We start from the raw sequence: 24422 nt of genomic DNA, 5'->3' as shown, positions 1-24422 counted from the left end.
GGGGGAACCCACTCTCAGGACTCTTGTGGGACCCCTCCCTCTGCAGCCTGGCAGGAGCTGAGGGGTATTCCATCAGTGCCCTGACCTCCTTGATCCCCCCTCAGGCTCCATAGCACGTTGGCGCCAAACCTGCTTTCCAGGCTACTCGCCATTATCCACCCGATATCAGTGTCAGTTAACCTAACTCCCGTGTACAAGCTCTTAGTATTCAGGACTTTATAGCAAATCCCAAAAGTCACAACCATGGGTGATATTTTCCACGCACCCCGCAGTGTGTTTCGTGGAGGCAGCCTACCATTGGTTGGTGGTGGGACCTTCTGGTCCCACCGATGTCACTGGGGTTTTCTGTTGTTTGCTTGCACACACACACACACACACACGCACACACACTTCGCTGGGGAACCTGTGGCAGGGGTTTGCCGTCAGTAGATCCTGCTGGCAGGAATGGCCAGAAAATTCCGGCCCGAGAATTGCCCGAACCTTTTGGAATGATGAGCAGCTCTAGTGGTGAGGAACTGAATGGAGTGGTTTAATTCATACCATTTTGGGTAATGCTTCACTTTCACTCCGACACCATGGTGTAATATATTTGTCTGGTTGGAATAGTTACCAAGAGGAAAGAGTTGACAGCTGAAAGGGCTAATCCTAGAGCTGAGTGCACCTTCATAAGAAATGAATGAATAAGCCAGTGACATGTGTGACTAAAACAGGGATTCGACACAGACATTGCATGATGTTTAAAGAACTTGCAGCCAAGCGGACTAAAGTAACAGCTACAAACACGAGAATGCTTTCAGAGAGTGATTAATTTCTATTTGTTTCACATAACATACAATTATATTAAAGAAATCTTTATCTATTTGTGTCCTATGTTTAATTTTGTTGTAAGAATCAGTTTGTTAAAGAGTTGACAGTAAGTTTTTGATTTTTATATAGTGTTCAATATTACTCAAGAGTGAGTGTTTAAAGATTTCCCATGCCACACTTATCTACTTTCCTCCTACACTTCAACTTTAATAGACCTGCAAACACGAACTTGGCCAATTCACGAAGTTAAACTGCTGACTGTGCAACTTTTTTGTTTTATTTTTGCAGCAGCTGATTCTACAGCCATGTGAGAAGTCATTGCATTATGGATAACAGATGCTGCAATGATCATCTCTTTGTTGACAGCATTCTGCTTTCCGGTTTGAATGACACTATGGGAAATAAAGCTGACAGATAGGATTTAATGTTGTTCCAATTTGCAATGGCTTCTGGGCGATTATCCCAGAAGACCTGTGCCAAAATTCACTTCAGCCTAAGAGAGCAGCAAGCTACTTAGTGCTCCGATTTGCCAGCAGATGAGTAGAAGCAGATTGGATGCAAATCCCTGGCAAGTTGTCTATCCATGCTGGGTACTCCCTGATGTCTTCCATGTGCACAGCCCATGTGTGCACCTTGTTATGCAGATTGATGGCTAACCCATCTGGGATGTTTAAACCTCCAGATTTATTTCAGAAGATGCTGCTGTCTGCTGTAAATTGCACAGTATTATAATCTGTTGTATAAGAACATGAGTTGTATACTCTATAGTTTTATAACCTAATGTATAACATGTATTGGCTACTTATTGCATTGTATTAAAAACTATACAATAAATGTATCAGTATATATTACATAGCATTGTAGTGTATAATCACATATCCAATGTATCGTACACCTCCATAGCATACCCCATGAAAGCAAAAAACACGGCCAAGAAATTCTTCAGAGCTGCTTCTACTTTGAATCCTGATTCACAGTAGCAGGGAGGAGATGTCAATGAGAGTATTTATATAGAGCTGAGGGCTGACCTGGTTTGGATCTGGGTTGAAAATTGCAACCAGAATGATGAAGAGATTTTTTTGTTCAACGTTCATCCTGAACTTCATAACATTTATCACCTTGCTGAGCTACACCAATGGTTTCCTTCGACTGAATGTGGGACTCACTAGAGAGCAGTTTGAACCAGAGATCAATCAACACTTACTCCTTTGCAAATGGACACCGCTTCTTTGGACATCGATTTGGGGTAAGTTACGTTGTGCTCCATGATAGATTGGAAAAGTTCATCTTCATCCTCACCATCAAAAGGGGGCTGGAGAGAAGAGGAAAAATTAAAGTTAGTAATGTGTTTGTAAAGGGCATGAGTGGAGAAACATGGACCCAGACACACACACAGAATCATATACAAATGGATATGCACACTGACTGGGACAAATGGGCATGCACACACAAACCCAGACATGCACAAACACAGATCTCTATGCACCACCCAAATGTTTGATATAAAAGCCATTTAAAAAAAAAAAATTCTGTTCCTCCAGCAGTCTCTACTCCCTCCATCCGACTGCCATAAACATTTATTCCAATCACACAAACCATACTGAAGACTTCAACGAATTAAACATTACCTGTCCCGCCAGCATTTCATACAGTAACACTCCGTATGCCCACCAATCCACAGACTTTCCATATGGCTGATAGGCAATGATCTGGAAAGACAGAAATTATTGCAATAGTTTGCCAGATGGTGCAGCAACTACACAAAACAAATATTGATTTAAAACATAGGACTATCTGTCCATGCTCCAATAAACTGTGCCACCATGTGCCAAGACAAGGTACATTCCTGGAAGATATGTCAGGACAAGGTAATGAAGTGTTATCTCAAGTCGTTGATATGACCAGGCTGGGCTGTAGAAACATAGCAACTATTAGCAAGTTCGACAGGAAGTGACAGATGACACTACAATCTCCATCTTTTCTTTCTCCCAGTATGGTTGTATGGAAATAGTTTGAGCAGAAAGATGAGGCGTAATTCAAGAGAAACTTTTATATGAGAGACAAAGAAAACATACTCCAAATCAATGGAAATCAGCCAGGTAACAGCTAGAAGCTTGAGGTAGGCTGGTTAAGGTTTCATTTGTTCCATTGTGATAAGGCCCATTTCTGAATACAACACAGTCCAGGCCTCGGGCACCATCATTTGCTACTTCTGATCAGCAGATTTTGAATTTGCAGTTACAGCAGAAAAAAGGCTGTGGTATTATAGGTATTACGGTACCTGATAGACTAAAGCACCATTGGTTGAAACTGTATGCTTTCTATTGGTTGGAACGTATGATAGCTCCGCCCTGCTAGGTGGAGTATAAGAACCAGTGCCACCCCAGCAGCCTTCATTCTGTACCCGAGCTGCTGGGAGAAACATCTAGCTTATTAAAGCCTTCAGTTGGACTACAACCTTGCTTTAGTGGTCATTGATTGTGCATCAATTTAATAAGCTAGTTTTTTTAAGAAGAAAGGATGGAGCTCCGAATCAAGCCGGAGAGTCTGCAACTGAGCCCCCACGCGGCGAACTCAGCGGCAATCTTTAAGCACTGGCTGGCGTGCTTTAAAGGGTATCTCGGGATGGCCGAAAACGCACCCACGGCAGAGCAGAAACTGCACGTCCTGCACTCAAGGGTGAGCCTGGAGATTTACACCCTCATCGAGGAAGTGGAAGACTTCGATGCAGCAATAGAGCTGCTAAAAGGACACTATATTCGCCCGGTAAACCGGTCTACGCCCGGCACCTGCTTGCAACAAGGCGACAAACCCCTGGGGAAATCGCTGGAGGAATTCTACCATGCACTCCTGGTGTTGGGAAGAAGCTGCATCTGCCCGCAAGTTTCGGCAAGCGAACACACGGACGCTTTCGTGGCAGGTATGCTATCTTCACAAATCCGCCAGCGTCCGTTAGAAAAGGACACCCTGGGTCTCAGGAAGGCACAGGCCCTTGCAGGCTCCCTGGACATGGCCTCCAGAAACGCCCGCCCTTACGTTCCTGACCGCGTGGCAGCGCCCTGGGCAGCGTGGAACCCCTCCGCGGCTGACCCCGAGACTTCCCCCATTCCCCCACAGGCCTGCGCTGCAAGGCGGCCTGGCAATCCCGAGGGGCCCCGCTGCTACTTTTGCGGGCAGGCCAAGCACCCCCGCTAGCGCTGCCCGGCCCGCACATCCACCGGCAAGGGATGCAGCAAAAAGGGCCATTTCATGGGGGTATGCCAGGTCCGTGCGGTTGCCGCGGTCTCCGCCGGCGAATGCGGACTGCAACCACAAACTTCTCCACGGGCCTCGTGCGGCCAGTGGTCGCTGCCATCTTCATATTCCAGGGCCACGTGCGGACCCCGGGTGCCGCCATCTTGTTCCGCGGCCACCATTTTGTGCACCCCCAGCCATGTGTGACCAATGGGAGCTGCCATCTTGGATGAACCCCCAGGACCATAGCTCGGCTGACCACGCACTGCCCGAAGAGAACTCTCAACTACTGCGATTAGCCTCGGTGACTCTGGATCAGTCTCGGCCTCGAACACTCTCAACTGCTACGACGACCGCATTCATCAACGGGCACGAGACGTCCTTCCTAATCGACTCTGGGAGCACGGAGAGCTTCATACACCCTGACACGGTAAGGCGCTGTTCACACTCAGTGGAGATAAAGGGGTTTTGTGTAGCAAACCTCACAGTCCGGGGAAGGGTGTTCAAAAATTTCCGTCTCTGCGTCCTTCCCCACCTCTGCGCGGCTACACTCCTGGGTTTAGACTTCCAGTGTAACCTTCAAAGTCTGACCTTCAAATTCGGCGGCCCTATACCCCCCCCCCCCTTACTGTCTGCGGCCTCGCGACCCTTAAGGTCGACCCGCCTTCCCTGTTTGCGAACCTCACCCCGGATTGCAAACCTGTCGCCACCAGGAGCAGACGCTACAGTGCCCAGGACCGGATCTTTATTCGGTCAGAGGTCCAAAGGCTACTGAGGGAAGGGGTCATTGAAGGCAGTAACAGCCCCTGGAGAGCTCAAGTAGTGGTGGTAAAGACCGGGGAGAAGCATAGGATGGTCATCGACTCCAGTCAGACCATCAACAGGTTTACGCAGCTGGACGCGTACCCTCTCCCCCGCATATCCGACCTGCTAAACAGGATCGCGCATTATAAGGTCTTCTCCACGGTGGATCTCAAGTCCGCCTACCACCAGCTCCCCATCCTAGTGACCGCAAATACACTGCCATCGAGGCAGATGGGCGGCTCTATCACTTCTTAAGGGTTCCCTTCGGTGTCACCAACGGGATCTTTATTAGGTCTTCCAGTGTGAGATGGACCGAATGGTTGACCGGTACGGTTTACGGGCAACATTCCCGTATCTTGATAAAGTCACCATCTGAGGCCATGACCAGCAGGACCACGACACCAACCTCCGAAAATTTCTCCAGACCGTTAAAATCCTTAACCTTACATACAACAAGGATAAATGCGTGTTTAGCACCGACCGCCTAGCCATCCTCGGCTACGTAGTGCGAAATGGAGTTATAGGCTCCGACCCTGAACTCATGCGCCCCCTTATGGAGTTCCCCCTCCCTCACTGCTCCAAGGCCCTGAAACGTGCCTAGGGTGTTTTTGCTACTACGCCCAGTGGGTCCCCAACTACGTGGACAAGGCCCGTCCCCTGATCCAATACACAGCTTTTCCCCTGTCGATAGAGGCCCACCAGGCCTTCAGCCGCATCAAAGCAGACATTGCAAAGGCCACTATGCACGCCATCGACGAATCCCTCCCCTTCCAGGTCAAGAGCGATGCATCTGACGTAGCTCTGGCGGCCACCCTCAACCAAGCGGACAGACCAGTGGCCTTCTTCTCTCGTACCCTCCATGCTTCCGAAATCCACCACTCCTCAGTCGAAAAGGAGGCCCAGGCCATATTAGAAGCTGTGTGACATTGGAGGCATTACCTGGCCGGCAGGAGATTCACTCTCCTCACAGACCAACGGTCGGTTGCTTTCATGTTTGATAATGCACAGCGGGGCAAGATAAAAAACGACAAGATCTTGCGGTGGAGGATCGAACTCTCCACCTACAACTACGAGATCATGTATCGTCCCGGGAAGCTAAACGCGCCTCCTGATGCCCTGTCCCGCGGCACATGTGCCACTGCACAAGTGGACCGCCTCCGAGCCCTCCACGAGGACCACTGCCATCCGGGGTCACTCGCTTTTTCCATTTTGTCAAGACCCGCAACCTGCCCTTCTCCATTGAGGAGGTCAGGACAACCACCAGGGACTGCCAAATCTGCGCGGAGTGCAAACCGCACTTCTACCGACCAGAGAAAGCGCACCTGATAAAGGCTTCCCGTCCCTTTGACCGCCTCAGCATGGACTTCAAAGGCCCCCTCCCCTCCACCGACCGCAACACTTACTTTCTGAACGTGATTGACAAGTACTCCCGGTTCCCATTCACCATACCCTGCCTCGACATGACCGCAACCACCGTCATCAAGGCCCTCCATAGCATTTTTGCATTGTTCGGGTTTCCCGCTTACATACACAGTGATGGGGGTCCTCCTTTATGAGCGACGAACAGCGTCAATTCCTGCTCAGCAGGGGCATTGCCTCGAGCAGGACGACCAGTTACAACCCCCGGGGTAACGGACAGGTAGAGGGGGAGAACGGAACGGTCTGGAAGACCGTCCTACTGGCCCTACGGTCCAGGAACCTCCCAGTCTCCCGCTGGCAAGAAGTCCTCCCGGATGCCTTCCACTCCATCCGGTCACTGCTTTGTACGACCACCAATCAGACACCTCACGAACGCCTCCTTGTCTTCCCTCGGAAGTCCTCCTCTGGGACCTCGCTCCCGACCTGGCTGGCAGCACCCGGACCCATTCTGCTCCGAAAACACGTGCGGGCGCACAAGTTGGTTGAGAGGGTCCATCTGCTCCATGCTAACCCCCAGTACGCCTATGTGGCGTACCCCGACGGCCGACAAGATACGGTCTCCCTACGGGACCTGGCGCACGCCAGAACCCCAGGCACATCCCAGCCACCATTCTCACCCTCCCCTCCACCGCAGCGCCTTCCAGGAGGATCGGTCCTTCCGCCGGCCGCGTCTAGGCCCACCCACCCACCGACTCCCCCCGCAGGCGCTCCCTTCCCAGGTCAACCGTTTTCCCCACCAGCGCTGTCTAGGGATGCCGAAGCTGCCATGGAGATCGAAGCCATGCTCCCGGAGTCAAAGACGCCCGAGCCGCCACCGGAGTCACCACCGAAGCTCCGACGATCACAGAGGACGACCAGGGCCCCCAATCGACTGATTGCTTCATTTTAATTGTAAACTGTAAATATAAACCATCAAATGTACATAGCTAGCAGAATTGTAAATAGTTACTAAACACTGTACGGAGGTATTACGGTACCTCCATAACTAATTATACCACGTTGCCATGTTTTGTAGTTTCAGGCCACCACACCCGCCAGACTCTTTTTTAACAGGGGGTGAATGTGGTATTATAGGTATTATGGTGCCTGATAGGCTAAAGCACCATTGGTGGAAACTGGATGCTTTCGATTGGTTAGAATGTATGATAGCTCCGCCCTGCTAGGCAGGGTATAAGAACCAGTGCCGCCCCAGCAGCCTTCATTCTGTACCTGAGCTGCTGGGGGAAACATATAGCTTATTAAAGCCTTCAGTTGGACTACAACCTCGCTTTAGTGGTCATTGATCGTGCATCAAAGGCCTACAATCACAGACAGAGCCAACAGCTCACAGCAAGCACGACTCTATTGCCCATGTATCAGGTTAATTTCAACTGTATAATAATATCAGAGTGAGAGAATTGCTAATGAGGGAGCAAGAAAATGGAGCGGGGGACACACGAAAAAGGAAGGGCAGCGGGAAAGAGAAGATGCGAGCAAAAGAGGGAGAACGAGTGCAAGCGCACGAGAGAGGACATGCAAGGGAAAGGAGTTTAGTCACAAAAAGAACAAGGGAGAGAAAGAAAGAAAAAGAGACTTGGGTCTGCCCAATGAGCTACTGCTGTCAACCTGCTCTTTAATGCTTTGGATTTGGAACATGTAGAGTAATGGGACTCCATATTGGGCAGCAAATTCTACATCTATTTCCTTGGTCAGAGGTTTATATGGATCGGGCAGGCGGGTGGAGGTGCGCCAAACCCTGAAGCACCCAAACTTGTTGGAGAAAATAGCGGGTGTGCATCCTGCCACCATCGCGCACTATTTCAGTTGGCAAACACACACGAGTGTCGAAAGCATGCCTGCCAAAAATCAAGCAGGCAATTTAACATATTAAGGGGACAATCAAACACAATTTTACGTGGCCGTCTGCTTCTACGATTGGCAGGTGGGCCAATTGGCAAGGCGGCCTTTACATTTCAGCTGCAACCTCAATCCAGGGACAGGGTGAATTTTCAGGGTTGAAATAAAACTAACAAAGGGCAGCACGGTATCATAGTGGTTAGCACTGCTGCCTCACAGCGTCAGGGACTCGGGTTCAATTCCAGTCTCGGGTGACTGTGCGGAGTTTGCCCATTTTCCCCATGTCCGCGTGGGTTTCCTCCCACAATCCAAAGATGTGTAGGTTAGGTGGATTGGCCAATCTAAATTGCCCCATAGTCACCAAAGATTAGGTGGGGTTATGGGGATAGGGCAGGGATGTGGGCCTAGGCAAGGTGCTCTTTCAGAGGGTTGGTGCAGACTTGATAAGCCTAATGGCCTCCTTCTGCACTGTAGGGATTCTAGAATTCTATGAAATGTGTCCGGGGACTGAGCTTTGTGCTGCCGAGACACTCATGGCATAGTTTTGAAATCAATATTTATTTTTTACGGGTCAGCAGCTCCCCGAGACACATCCGCAGTGGTTCTCCCCCTGAGGGAGTGCATTAGAAACACCAGCTAGCCCCCTCCCTTTTCTTGGCACCCACCCTGAATCATGTCAACAATGGATGTCAAGTGGTGCTTGGTTCCTCTAGCCTTCTAAAAGGAAAATGGCAGCTTTTAATAATGGCAGTGCTTAGCCTTTCACAGAGAGCATTTCACACTGGGTGACCATTAATTGGCCAGCTAGTGTGAAATTACACTCCGGACTGACCAGCTTCCTGGTCCGCCGGGTACGCACCCTGACGGGCCAAAAATTCAGACCTTGTATATCAGATACCCAATTGATTCCATCTTCTCTAAATAAAATCTAGTTCTGAGTAAGCAGAAAGTGACTTCAACATTCCAAGCATAAAAATATCCAATCGCTGCATCTCTTCTGAACACTACTGGAACAAAGTCTGAAATAAGACCTTGAAATAAGTATCAAAACTCATTCAGTCAGATCAATGGTAAAACAAAACACACACACCCAGAAACTGGGCACTGATAGTTCAGCTGCAACTTGGATCTTGAGAGTGACGAGCTCCTTATCCTAGATATTGCACTTGTCCACAGGATAAACATACCCCATCTGATCCTCTTCCTGGTTAACACCTCACACTCTAGTGTTTGGTTGAATGCACAGATACTGGCATAATCAGCGAGATCTCAACCATGACAACCAGTCTATACAATATTGGTTCCCCAGCCACATCCAAGGGAGGGAGTAATAAAGATCTGCAATCACTCTTTCAGAGAGCAGAAGTTGTGCATGTCTAAGGAGAAAGACTGCTCAATATTGATTGTCCCATTTCCATTGTAATGCCGAAGGAATAAAAGTCAGCAGACATTTTTATACAAAGGGTAATGGAAGTCAAAATTGTCTTTTTCAAAAGCTGCAGAATCGAATCAATCGATAAATTTCATAATTAGGATTGATAATTTTTCTTGTTGGGTAAGGGTATTCAGGAATATGGAGCTAAAGTGGGTTAAAGGAATTTAGATACAGATCAATCATGATCTAATCGAATAGCAGAACAGGCTCAAGGAATTGAATGGCCTATTCCTGTTCCTAAGTAAGCCTTCTAATAATGCTCATATTCTTCGTATTGCTCACATGCAGGAGTCAGTACTTGTTCAAAGTTAGTGTGACGCCAATGGAAAAGTAAATATTAAGTTAATCCATACCTCAGGTGCGATGTAGTCAGGTGTACCACAGAAGGTTTTGGTTGTTACCGCATCCCACATGTTCTCCTTGCACATACCAAAGTCAGCTATTTTTATATGTCCTTCTGAATCCAGCATCACATTATCCAACTTTAGGTCTCTGTTAGGAAAGTAACAGCAGTTAAAGTGCAGATAGTCATCTGTAAACATATGCTTACGTTACTTGTACAGAGAGGACACATAGAGCATGCACCTTCCCTTCTGACCGTGCCAGAACTCGGAGACCTGCTGCCTTGGTTGAGGTTCTTCGTAGATACCTGATGGGCTGCCGACAGAATCCCCATTGCTGAGATGGAGCCTGCCGTTGCCCAGTAACAAAGATCTGGCGATACTGTATTAAAAACAGAAAATGTTGGAAATACTCAGCATGTTGCGCAACATGTGGAGAGAGAAGTAGAGTTAATGTTTTGAGTCCAATATGACTCTTCTTTTCCTGGTGATACTGTGGGGCGCCATCACATGAAGCGTCCTGGAAATTAAAGGGGCAGAAATACCTGGAAACTGGCAACTTAGTCTGCTTTGATGGAGATAGAGGTCTCAAAGACAGCGGGTTGGAATGGAGAGAGAAGCTGCTGTTAAGACCATCTCCCTCTACAGATGGACCTCTTGTGGTAGATTGCAGAGAAGAATTTGTCGCGCATAAACTAAAACTATGGCTTCTCTGGAAGGGGCTGTGGGATTGTCTATGCTACAGGAAGGAAGCCTGGCTAAAGGAGGGGCAAAATTGGCAGCTCAATATCCCTGGTTATATAATCTTCAGATGCGATGGAATGGGAGATAAAAAAGGGAGGAGTAGCACTAATGGTTAAATGATCAATTCCAGTTATGAGAAGGATAATATACTAAACTGCTCCACAAACAAGGCTTCATGGGTTGAGCTTAGAAATAAAACAGAGACAGTCACACGACTGGGCACATACTATAGATCCCCAAATAGTGAAAGGGAGATAGAAGATGAAATATGTTGGCAAATTTCTGCCTGTAAGAACAAGAGGGCAACAACAGTAAGAGACTTTAACTATTCCAATATCAACTGGGATTCAAACAATACCAGGAGAAATGAGGGAGAAAAATTCATGCAGTGTGCCCAGGAAAATGTTTTCAACCTATTCGTGACAAACCCAATGAGAGGACATGGAATTCCTGACCTAGTCTTGGGGAAAGAAGAAGGGCAAGTGGGCGAAGTGACAGTTGCCGACCATATCGGGGATAGTGATTGCAATTCAGTTAGATTCAGTGTTACCATGGAAAAGGACACAGATAAAGCAGGATTAAAAACTTTTAACTGGGGAAGGCAATGTTTTCAGAAATGAGAAGGGCCTTGACTGAGGTGAACTGGCCAACACTGAAGGAGGATAAATCAGTGGGAACCACTAAAAAACCTGATCCTAAATGTACAAAGTAGACATCTCCCCTCCAAAGATAAGACTGGTACTGCTAAATCTAGACCTCCCTGGTTTTCTAGAGAACTACAGGGGAAGATCAACAGAAAAAGAAAGCATACAATAGGCGTAAAGAACTAAGTACTGCAGATAGCTTAGATGAGTATAGGAAGTGCAGGGACGAAGTCAAAAAGAAAATAAGGAAATCAAAGAGAGGGCATGAAAAAAGATTCACAAGTAAAGTTAAAGAAAACCCAAAGATGTTTTACCAATGGTGAAAGGTTAGCTAAGGAAAAAGTGGGACCTATCAGAGATGAAGAAGTGAATTTGTGTGTAGATGCAGAGGCTGTTGGAAAGGTTTTAAATGAATATTTTGATGCCATGTTTACAAAGGAAATGGATGATGCCGATATAGTAGTACAGGAGGAAGTGACATATTGGATGGGATAATCATAAAGAGAGAGGAATTACTCGAAGGGTTGGAATCCTTTGAAAGTTGATAAGTCGCCAAGGCTAGATGGATTGTTTGTAAGGCTACTGGAGGAGGTCAGGGAGGAGTTTGCAGATGCTTTGAGGACGATTTTCCAATCCTCACTGGATACAGGGGAGGTACTGGAGGACTGGTGAAATGCAAATGTGGTTCCATTGTTTAAAAAGGGATCGAAGGAAATTACAAACAATTATAGGCCAGTTAGTCTTATGTCGGTGGTGGGCAAATTACAAGAATCAATCCTGAGAGAGAGGATTAACTGTCACTTTGAAAGGAATGGACTAATCAGGGATAGTCAGCATGGATTTGCTTAACAAAAGTCTTGCCTCACAAATTTGACTGAATTCTCCGAGGAAGTGACAAGAAGGGTTGATAAAGGAAGTGCAGTGGATGTTGTGTGCATGGATTTTAGCAAGGCGTTTGACAAAGTCCACATGGCAGATTGGTCAAAAACGTAAAAGCCCACCGGATACAGGGCAATGTGGCAAACTGGATAAAAAGTTGGCTTAGTAACAGAAAACAAAAGGTAATGGTCGATGCCTGCCCTTGCAAATGGAAAGTTGTTTCAAGTGGTGTTCCACAGGGCTTGGTGTTAGGACCCTTACTGTTTGTTGTTCTATATTTGGACGTGAAGTGGGGGGCACAATTGGGAAATTTGTAGACGAGTGGTGGACAATGTAGAGGATAGCTATAATCTCCAAAATGATATAGACAGGTTGGTGCAGTGGACGATAAAGTGACAGGTGGAAATTAACACACAGAAATGTGAGGTCACGCATTTAGGGAGGTCAAACCGTTATAGGGAATACACAATAAACTAAGTGGGGTAGATGAAGTGAGAGATCTTGGCGTACAAGTGCACAGGTCCCTCAAGGCAGCAGTTCAAGTAGACAAAGTTGTAAAGAAAGCGTATGGAATTCTCTCCTTCATTGGCAGAGGTATAGAACATAAAAGTAAGGACATAATGTTAGAATTGTATAAAACGCTGGTGATGCCACAACTAGAGTATTATGTGCAATTCTGGTCACCACATTAAAGGAAGGTTGTAATTGCTCTGGTGAGAGTGCAGAGGAAGTTTACAAGAATGTTGCTAAGGCGAGAAAAATGTAGCTACGAGGAGAGATTGGAAAGGTTAAGGTTATTTTCCTTGGAACATAGGCGGCTGAGGGGTGAACAAAATTATGAAGGGAAGAGATAGAGTGGACAGGATAAAATTGTTTTCCTTGGTGGCGAATTCTACAACTGGGGGCATAGATTCAAGATAAGTGGCAGAAGGGGTTAGAGGGGACATGAGGAAGAATGTTTTTATGCAGAGGGTAATGAGAGTCTGGAATTCACTGCCTGGGTTGGCAGTGGAGGCAGAGACCCTAAATCCTTTAAAAAAGCATCTGGATCTGCACCTTAAGTGCTGTAAGCTACAGGGTTATGGACCGGTGCAGGAAGATGAGATTAGAAAGGGCACCTGGGTGTCCCTGGGCTGGCATGGACAAGATGGGCCGAATGGTCTCCTTCTGAATTGTAACTTTTCTATGGTGAATGGAGTGATGGTCACTTTGACCATGATGGTTTTTAGTTTCTCTCTTTTTAAAAAAAAATATTTTTATTCAAGGCATTTTCATATACAGGAACCAGAAGAAAACAATTCAGTAAAAAAAAAACCACACCCCACCTGCTCCCTTGACGCCAACCCCACCTCATATCCCACCTTCCCCGTTTTAACCCCATTACCTCCCCCAAACCAACCCCCCCCCCCCTTGCTGACCCCTGAAACCTCCTCAAAGAAATTAATAAACGGCTTCCACCTCTGAGTGAATTTCTCTGCCGACCTCTTCACAGCGAACTTGACCTCCTCCAGCCTCAGAAATTTTGCCAGGTCGCTCACCCACACTCTCGCTTTCGGCGGCACCGAGTCCTGTCACCCGTGCAAAATTCGTCTCTGGGCTGTCATGGAGACAAAGGCCAAAATATCGGCGCCTCTCATCCCCTGGACTCCCGGGTCCTTCGACATCCCAAATATCGCCACCTCTGGACCCAGCACCTCGGACATCACATCTGGGAATCCCTGCCAGAACCCCCTCAGTCTCGGACACACCCAGAACATGTGGATGTGATGCGCGGCCCCCCCGTGCACCACCCACACCTATCCTCTACTGCCGCAAAGAACCTACTCATCCTCGCCACCGCCATATGAGCCCTGTGTACTACGTTAAACTGGATGAGGCTTAACCTCGCACATGACAAGGATGCGTTTACCCTCCACAAGGCCTCCACCCATGTCTTGGCCCCTACCTCCCCTCGCAGCTCCTTTCATTTACGTTTAGTATCCCCCACCAGGATTCCCTCCCACTCCATCAACTCCTTATAAACATCCAACACCTTTTCCTCCCCTATTTCGTCCTTCGACAGCACCTTGTCCTGCAACCCCAGGAGCAGCAGCCCAGAAAAGGATGGCAGCCCTCTCCATACAAAGTCCAGAACCTGCAGGTACCTAAAGCCATTCCCCTTGGGCAATTCATACACTTCCTTCAGATCCTGCAGCCCTGCAAAGCGCTCAATCCCTGCCTGCCGCCACCCCCAAACCACTCATCCAGCCCCGCCGGTGCAAACTCATGGTTATTACAGATCAGTTCCCACACCGAGGCACCATCCAGCCCCAGATGCTGTCTTCTTTGCCCCCACACCCTTCGGGCCAAGACCACTACTGGGCTTGCGGAGTACCTCGCCAGCGAAAATGGTAAAGGCTCCAACAACAATGCCATTTTGGGAGATCATAATTAGTCCCAGGGAGCATACTGACCCTGATTTATATCACAAGATACCGAGCTCTTGTACAAGGTGAACTCCGCTCTAGTCAGCTGAAGTCTGAAATGCAGATAAAGATCGGTTTGACAGCTGGTCCAGATTTATAAAGAGAAGTCAAAAGATGTGCTGCCAGCTTGATGTGAAAGTTGAGTCAGTGTGATCCAGACCCCTCTCAACCACAGTATGATGTTACTAGTGAAGGCAGTTGCACACATCAGTGATACATTGCATTCATCAGCTTTTGGTGAGGCTTCCTGGAGAATCTAAGCAGGTGAGACACAAATAAGTATTTTCTAAAGAGTCCCAACATGTGGGGGCGGGGGATTGGGAGGAGCTATCTGCTTCATCCATCTGGACTATGTGAATATTAAATGCCATCAAGATTCACAGTCATGCACACCTGCTCGTCTCCAATATCACGGTGGCACAGTAGTTAGCATTGCTGCCTCACAGCTCCAGGGACCGGGTTCAATTCAGGCCTCGTGTGACTGTCTGTGTAGAGTTTGCACTTTCTCCCTGTGTTTGCGTGGGTTTCCACCGGTGCTCCGGTTTCATTCCACAGTCCAAAGATGTGCAGGTTAGGTGAATTGGCCACGCTAAATTGCCCCTTAAGAGTCCAAAGGTTAGGTGGGGTTACTGGGTTACGGGCATAGGGTGGAGGTGGGAACTTAAGTAGGGTGCTCTTTAAGGGCCGGTGTAGACTCGATGGGCCAAATAGCCTCCTTCTACATTGTAAATTCTATGATCATAAACGTAGCCCCGACCCTTGGGATTATTAGATGAATAGACCATCATTAGTGAAGACTTGCACATTTTTTTCAGTTAACTATTGATTAGCTGCTTAGTCAGCAATGATTTGTCATATGTTCCATTGGAATAAGCTGCTATCACACTCACCTATAAACGATTCCGTGACTGTGGAGAAAAAATAGACCAACAGCAATCTCAGCTGCATAGAATCTAAAAATTGAGAGACAAGTGTAAGGAATATTGCAAAGTAGACCAGTTTTTCCCAAACCTTTTCCCGATGTGACATCATTTTAACACCTAAGACTTTGCATGCTCCGCCCATCTCAGCTGTCCATCTTCACGCTCCCCCCATCTCCCCCATCCACCTTCACGCCCCCCCCCCCATCTCGGCCATCCACCTTCACGCTCCCCCATCTCCCCCATCCACCTTCACGCTCCCCCCCATCTCTGCCATCCACCTTCACGCTCCCCCATCTCCCACCACACTCCCCCATCTCGACCATCCACCTTCACGCTCCCCCCATCTCCCCATCCACCTTTACGCTCCCCAATCTCCCCACCACGCTCCCCCATCTCTGCCATCCACCTTCACGCTCCCCCATCTCCCCACCACACTCCCCCATCTCGACCATCCACCTTCACGCTCCCCCCATCTACCCATCCACCTTTACGCTCCCCAATCTCCCCACCACGCTCCCCCATCTCGCCCATCCACCTTCACGCTGCCCACATCTCCTCCATTCACCTTCATGCTCCCCATCTCCCCATCCACCTACACACTCCCCATCCACCTTCACGCTCCCCCATCTCCCATCCACCTTCACGCTCCCCCATCTCCTCCATCCACCTACACGCTCCCCATCTCCCCACCACGCTCCCCCATCTCCTCCATCCACCTTCACGCTCCCCATCTCCCCACCACGCCTCCCCATCCACCTTCACGCTCCCTCATCTCCCCACCACGCTCCCCATCTCCCCATCCACCTTCATGCTCCCCCATCTCCCCATCCACCTTCACGCTCCCCCATCTCCCCACCACGCTCCCCCCATCTCCCCCATCCATCTTTATATTCCCCCCATCTCCCCATCCACTGTCACACTTCCCCCATCAGCCCCTCCACTTTCATGCTCCCCCCCACCATCACCTCCTCCCATCTCCCCTACCGTCACGCCTCCCCACCCCCCCCACACCTTCACGCTCTCCCCATCTCCCACCCCCCCCCACCTTCACACTCCCCCATCTCCCTTCACGCTCCCCCCATCTTCCTCCCACCTTCACCCCCCATCTCTCTCCACCTTCACGCTCACCCATCTCCCCATCCACCTTCACCATCACCCCCCCCACCTTCACACTCCCCCATCTCCCTTCACGCTCCCCCATCTTCCTCCCACCACCCCCCATCTCTCTCCACCTTCACGCTCCCCCATCTCCCCCATCCACCTTCACCATCACCCCCCCCCCCACCTTCACGCTCCTCCATCTCTCCCATCCACCTTCACGCTCCCCCACCACCTTCACGTTCCCCCATCTCCCCCCTACGTGCACGCTCCCCCCCACCTTCACGCTCCCCCCATCACCTTTACGCTCCCCCTCACCTTTACACTCTCCCCTCACCTTTACGCTCACCCCTCCACCTTCACGCTCCCTCCCTCACCTTTATCCTCACCCCTCCACCTTCACGCTCCTCCCATCTCCGTCCCCACCTTCACGCCCCTCCCAACACCCCCGCCACCTTCACGTTCCCCCATCTCCCCCCACGTGCACGCTCCCCCCCACCTTCACGCTCCCCCCATCACCTTTACGCTCCCCCTCACCTTTACGTTCTCCCCTCCACCGTCACGCTCCCCCCCTCACCTTTATGCTCACCCCTCCACCTTCACGCTCCTCCCATCTCCGGCCCCACCTTCACGCCCCTCCCATCTCCGTCCCCACCTTCACGCTCCCCGATCCCCACCCCCCCTTCACTCTCCCCCTCCATCTCCCCAGTGACCCGAAAATCTCATCTAAAGACCACATTCAGGGACCAGGGCCCATATTTTGGGAAGCCACGAGGTAGCTATTCCGCGGTTAGGCACTCTCAGTCAACTGTAGCCACGGGAAAGCCATAGATTAGCTTTAAACGAGCTCTAACATTGAAGAATTATAATTCCATGATGTGGGCATTGCTGGAAAGGATGCCGTTTATTGCCTATCTCTAATTGCCTGAAGATATCACATTATTTTGCCAGGCCATTTCAGACAGTGATTAAGAACGACAATACTATGGGACTGGTATCATATATAGGCTAGACAGGGCAGCTCGGTAGGGGAGAACGACAGATTTCCTTCCCGAAAAGACGTTAGTGAGTAGCTTAGTTTATACAACAATCTGTATGGGTCACTTTTACTGATGCCAGTCTTTATAAAATTGAATTTAAATTCAATTTGGTGTGGGTCAGTGGGTATATATCTCGTCTAAAAGTCAGAATGGGTTTAAGTATCACTCTAGAGACTTCAGTACAAAATCACAACTGACACTTGTGTGCAATGCTGAGGCAATACTGTCCTGGAGGAGGTGCTGGGATTCAAACAGGACATTAAACCGAAGCCGTGTCTGCTTTTTTCAGCTGGACTATTTTGAAGAAGAGCAAGGAACGTCTCCCTGGATCCTGGCCAGTATTTATTTCTCAACTAATGTCACTAAAAATAAATGATCTGATCATTACCTCATTGCTGGATGTGAGATCCTGCGGTGCACAGTTTGGCTGCTATACTCCCCTAAATTACAACAGTGGCTACACACAAAATATTTAATTGGCTGTTAAAAATGCTTTGGGATATCCTGAGGTTGAGAAAGGCACTATAAAAATGCAAGTCTTTTTCTTTCTTCTCATACTGTCATGATGGAATTTGAACGCGCAAACTTTGGATTATCAATCCAGGCCCGTGGATTGCTAGGGCAAGGATGGCAAGTGGGAGCAGAAGATTGGCAGACAGGAGAGGGAACCAAGCACTGGAGAGGAGTAAAAAATTAAGGACTGGGAACAAGACACAACCCATGTGAACAACAACATATAGAATAGCAACTGACTCGCATTGTGCTGCAAGTCTGTAGCTACATTGCAATAAAGATTAGATTGCTTTTGTACAGCACATTCCACACAGACAGAGACTTCATTTCTATAACAGTTTACAACCTGTATGCCTCACAGGGTTTTACAGCCAATGAAGTGCTTTTTGGTGTAATCACTGCTGCAACATTGGAAACACAGCAGGCATTTTACGAATAGTCAGGTCGCACAAATAGCATTGTGATAATGACCAGATCATAAGTGACTCAGGTTGAGGGATAAATCTTTGCCAGGATAACTCCCCTCTCTTTGAATAGTGTCTTGGGATCTCTAATGTCTGCCGAAGAAGGCAGACATGGCCAGAGTTCAACAGCCCATCCAAAACATGGTGCCTCTTTTAGTACTGCCCTGGCTACACAAGGTGTCAGGCGGGATTATGTGCTCAAGTTTCTTTATTTTACAAGCTTCTCACTTAGAAGCATGAGTATTACCACTGAATCATGGCTGTGACTTTGCCTTAGGAGACTGATGGATGAAACTAGACAAATTCTGGGCTATCCATTCGGAAATGAAAAGCAAAGGGGTATTCTGCACTGAGGCAGATACTTACACCGCATGGGGCTCCTTGAATCTGCCAACCTGCTGGATCTGATACATGAGATCACCTCCATTAACATATTCCATTACAAAGTACAAACGCTCCTGATAGAGGAATAAAGAGACAGTGACAAATTAATTGTTTATACAGAAGGCAAGCTGATCATGAATTCATACATGGCTTTACAACGTAATACACTATGGGCAGAATTTAATGCTCTACCATGTGGTGTGTTTGGTGGCTGTGGCCACTTAATCAGGCAAGAGGGTGGAGACTCTACTGCCCTCGTGTCTCCAGCCCGTTTGAGGCCGTGGTGAGGAAGGTCTGTGGATGCTCTTCCCAACCCATTGCCAATTAATACCCATTACGTGGATCCCGGCCCTGGGCCACTGTCCGTGTGGAGTTTGCACATTCTCCCAGTGTCTGCGTGGGTTTCACCCCCACAACCCAAAGATGTGCAGGATAGGTGGATTGGCCACGCTAAATTGCCCCTTAATTGGAAAAAAAATAATTGGGTACTCTAAATTTATTTTAAAAATTAAAATAAAGCTGCCAGCCTCGGTTTGCACGGCAGCTCTTGTCAGGTGAAATTTCTGTCCCTGGGGTCCTTGATCCTAGGGAAAGGCCTGCCTGCCACTATTCAGTGGTACTTAATTTGGCAAATCTTTCCAAAAAGAGGGGACATGGAGCTCTCACTGATGCTCCAGCCAGCAGGTGAGATGCCATTGCTTCCACTGAATATCACCCTATGGCACCTTCAGCATTCATTGCCCAATTTCCATCTTCAGTTTGAACATGGGGTGGCACAGTGGTATAATGGTTAGCACTGCTGCCTCACAGCTGCAGGGATCCAGGTTCAATTCCAGCCTTGGGTGACTGTCCGTATGGAGTTTACATATTCTCCCAGTGTCTGCTTGGGTTTCCTCCGGGTGCTCCGGTTTCCTCCCACAGTCCAAAGATGTGCAGGTTAGGTGGATTGGTCATGCTAAATTGCCCTTTAGTGTCCACATGTTAGATGGGGTTAGGGGGATGGGCAGGGTGTTGACACTCTTCCGTACACTTCTTAGAAGCGCAGCCCGACTGCAGGGGGAGCAAGACATTCAAAGAGCTTACCCTAAACAAAGGACACATGCATCGGTGCCACTGGAACCCTCCCAAGCACATCGCCCCTTTCAGAGCCAAAGCCTCAGCAGTGACACTATCAACTCTTCCACTCCTGAGTATCATGAGCGATGAGCAAGCCACTACGCCCCTGATCCCATCCAGCCCGCCCCAGCCAGGAAACATGGCCAGCTCTCTGTCACAACCTATGTGTAGAACCCAGGCTCCACATCACACTGCAGCTAAGATCCCAGCAAACACACACGCCCTCGCTCACCCCAATCTGTAGGACCTGCCTGCCTGCACACCAGTATCTTAAGCTTAGAGCCGTATGCCTGCACTATGAACGTTTCCACCATACAACCAGTTGCCACTATCTGACAGGACAGCTCAAGGCTCACCCAGTGAGGAGACCCACAGTAGACCCCACTGGGAGAAACAGGACAGGGGATGGGATTCTCCGCAATCGGCGCGATGTTCGCCGACCGGCGCCAAAAACGGCGTGAATCAGTCCGGCATCGCGCCGCCCCAAAGGTGCGGAATTCTCCGCATCTTGAGGGGCCGATCCCTCACCTTGAGGGGCTAGACCAGCGCCGGACTGAGTTCCGCCCCGCCAGCTGGCGGGAAAGTCCTTTGGTGCCCCGCCAGCTGGCGCGGAAATGACTTTGCCGGGCGGCGCATGCGCGGGAGCGTCAGTGGCCGCTCACGGCATCCCCGCGCATGCGCAGTGAAGGGGGTCTCTTCCGCCTCCGCCATAGTGGAGACCATGGCGAAGGCGGAAGGAAAAGAGTGCCCCCACGGCACAGGCCCGCCCGCGGATCGGTGGGCCCTGATCGCGGGCCAGGCCACCATGGGGGCATCCCCCGGGGCCAGATCGCCCGCGCCTCCCCCCAGGACCCCGGAGCCCGCCCGCGCCGCCTTGTCCCGCCGTTCAAAAGGTGGTTTGATTCTCGCCGGCGGGTCAGGCATTCCAGCAGCGGGACTTCGGACCACCGCGGGCCGGAGAATCGCCGGGGGGGGCCTCGCCAACCGGCGCGCCGCGATTCCCACCCCCGCCGAATATCCGGTGCCGGAGAATTCGGCAACCGGCGGGGGCGGGATTCACGCCTGCCCCCGGCGATTCTCCGACCCGGCGGGGGGTCGGAGAATCCCGCCCAGGAGCCTCAAAGCTTTGAAAAAGAATCATCCACGCTTGAAATGTTAGCTCCCCCTCTCTCCACAGATGCTGTCAGACCTGCTGAGATTGTCCAGTATTTTCTGTTGTTACTTCAGATGCTAGCATCCACTGTAATTTGCTTTTATACTAGCTGCCTACCTGGTCACTGCTGCCATCGTGGATGCATGGTGGTGAGAGCCCAGGGAAGAACCTGTATGGCAGGAGCCTGCCCCGGAGCAGCAGGGGCCAGCTGGTGAAGCTCAAGTGCTAGCTGGCCACCAGGCCAAAGAGACAATAAGTTGTCTTTCCATTTTTTTGACCAAAATGCATGACCGCACACTTATCCACGTTAAACTCCATCTGCCACATGTTGGCTCACTCGCCTAACCTATCTATATCCATTTGTAACATTCTTATTTCCTCATTACATCAATGTGGGCTGCATGCTGGCTCATTTTCAGAATATGAATTGATCCTCTATTTAAAAAAAATAAATTTAGAGTTCCCAATTCATTTTTTCCAATTAAGGGGCAATTTAGTGTGACCAATCCACCTACCCTGCACATCTTTGGGTTGTGGGGGCGAAACCCACGCAAACACGGGGATAATGTGCAAACTCCACATGGACAGTGACCCAGAGCCGGGATTGAACCTGGGACCTCGGCGCCATGAGGCAGCAATGCTAACCACTGCGCCACCGTGCTGCAGGAATTGATCCTCAATTGAGTCACCCTATATTGAGTCACGTATGTTCATCCTTTCCTGATAAGTATAACCTCACTGTTCTGGTTATCATCCTGGTCTCCATTGGTTCTAATGCAGTGACCAGCAATGTATGCAGTGCAGTCTAACCAAAATTCAATCCAAGTTTAGCATAAATTCTGTGCATTTTATCCTACTGGAAATAAAACAAGTGCTTGATCTGCTTTTATTTTTACTGGTCTTATTAAACTGTGTTGGTACTCCCAAGAGTAATTTATTTATTTGTACTCCAAGATCCCTTTTGTCTTCTAGCCCTTTAGGTAATTATTTTCCAATTAACATGTGACCTCCTTAGTTTGTTGATCGCTTCCCTCGTTTCCACAAGTTTACCAGGCTAAACTTCCTCTAAAGCTACCCCTGACCTGACCATGAACTTGTATCTTTCGCTGATTTCTCGCTATCCTCCTCTCAGGCCTTCTCCAAGCTCATCTAATCCATGAGAGCCACCTCCTGCTCCCTCGATTCTATTCCCACTCGGGTGCTAGCTATCCAACTTCCTTGGCTGGTCTCCCTTGTAGCTGATATTTTGTGGTTTACTCCCTTCAGCCACTGTCCCTCTTCTTCAAATGTCTCCTCAAAAATCCAAACCTTGACCTCACCGTCCTTACAAACTGTTGCCCCATCTCCAAGCTCCCTATTTTCTCTAATGTCCTTGAATGTGTTCCTGATCCCCAAATATCTCCCTAATTTCCAGGGATTTCACATATCAATCCCTCTGATCAGGTTTCTATCCCTGTCACAATACTGAAACTGCTATTATCCAAGCCGTAAATAACATTCTATGTCACTATGACAAGGTAAACTGTCCCACCTCATCTTTCTCAACATATTTTTAGCTATTGACATGGTTGACTACACTATCCTCCTTTCTTCTTTTTCTGTTGGGTAGAATGGTGCTCACCTGGTTCCATTCTTATTAATCTAATATAGCTATACAAACTCAGGCTATGGCTTCTTTTCCCTCTCCATTATGTCTGGTGCCCCTACGGAGGACCTATCCTTGACCCCACTCTATTTCCTATCTCCATGCTGTTCCTTAGGAACATCATCCAAAAACATTAGCTTTCACATGTGTGACCAGCTGTCTGAACTCCTCCACTATGGCTAAATTGTTAGACTGCTTGTTGACATACAGTACTGGATGAGCAGAAATATTTTCCTATTGAATATTGGGAAGACCAAAGTCTTCAGCCCAGCTCAAAATCTTTTCACTAGCCATGAACTCCATCTGGAGGCTGAACCAGACTGTTTTTCAACCTATGTGCCATATTTGACCCTGATGTGAATCTCTGATCACATATCCACACCATGAAAACCACCTATTTTCACCAACTGATTTGCCTGTTTTAGTGCATTTTCTCATGAAACTCTCATTCATGGCTTTACTACCTCTGTACCTGACTATCTTCCCTCCATACCTGACTATCTTCCCTCCATACCTGACTATCTTCCCTCCATACCTGACTATCTTCCCTCCATACCTGACTATCTTCCCTCCATACCTGACTTATCTTCCCTCCATACCTGACTTATCTTCCCTCCATACCTGACTATCTTCCCTCCATACCTGACTATCTTCCCTCCATACCTGACTATCTTCCCTCCATACCTGACTATCTTCTCTCCATACCGGACTTATCTTCCCTCCATACCTGACTATCTTCCCTCCATACCTGACTATCTTCTCTCCATACCTGACTTATCTTCCCTCCATACCTGACTATCTTCTCTCCATACCTGACTTATCTTCCCTCCATACCTGACTATCTTCCCTCCATACCTGACTATCTTCCCTCCATACCTGACTATCTTCTCTCCATACCTGACTATCTTCCCTCCATACCTGACTATCTTCTCTCCATACCTGACTTATCTTCCCTCCATACCCGACTTATCTTCCCTCCATACCTGACTGCAGTTCACTGGTGGGCAGCCTTCCACTTTCTACTCTTGGTAACCTTGAGGTCATCCAAAACTCTGCTGCCCATGTCCTTACTCACACCAAAACCCTTTTAACCATCACCACTGTGCTTGATGACCTACACGGACTGTCAGTCAAGTAATGCCTCAATTTTAAAAGTCTCATTCTTAATTTCAATTCTCTCTGTGGTCTCATCCTTCCATATCTCAGTCATCTCCTCCAGCCCTATAATCCTCTGAGCAATCTGCACTCACCTAATTCTTGAACATTTCCGATTTCAATCGCTCCCGCATTGGTAGCCAGAATTTCAGCTGCTGAGGTCCTAAACTTTGAAATTCCCAACCTGAACCTTTCTGCCTCCCCTTTCCTCCTTTAAGATGTCCCTTAAAAGCCTACCTGTCTGACCAAGCTTTTCACCATCTATCCTAATGTCACCTTGTGGTTCGGTGACAATTAAGATATTTTATTATGGCAAAGATGTT

The 24422-nt window shown here is 48.7% G+C and overlaps 1 protein-coding gene across 2 annotated transcripts in view; it reads right to left on the bottom strand.

The window, feature by feature from the left end:
* LOC140394174 (protein kinase C beta type) overlaps nt 1-24422 on the bottom strand; it is a 531938-nt gene that overhangs the window by 67543 nt on the left and 439973 nt on the right. For both annotated transcript variants that reach the window (XM_072481123.1, XM_072481121.1), the window contains exons 11-15: nt 19013-19104; nt 15499-15561; nt 9889-10027; nt 2436-2516; nt 2012-2119 (exon numbers count right to left, since the gene is read on the bottom strand). In XM_072481123.1, the coding sequence (XP_072337224.1) occupies nt 2012-2119; nt 2436-2516; nt 9889-10027; nt 15499-15561; nt 19013-19104 (483 nt within the window). The remainder of the gene's footprint in view (nt 1-2011; nt 2120-2435; nt 2517-9888; nt 10028-15498; nt 15562-19012; nt 19105-24422) is intronic.

Source organism: Scyliorhinus torazame, chromosome 17 (assembly GCF_047496885.1).
Source record: "Scyliorhinus torazame isolate Kashiwa2021f chromosome 17, sScyTor2.1, whole genome shotgun sequence".
NCBI classification, from domain to species: domain Eukaryota; kingdom Metazoa; phylum Chordata; class Chondrichthyes; order Carcharhiniformes; family Scyliorhinidae; genus Scyliorhinus; species Scyliorhinus torazame.
This window is presented reverse-complemented; position numbering and strand designations above follow the sequence as displayed.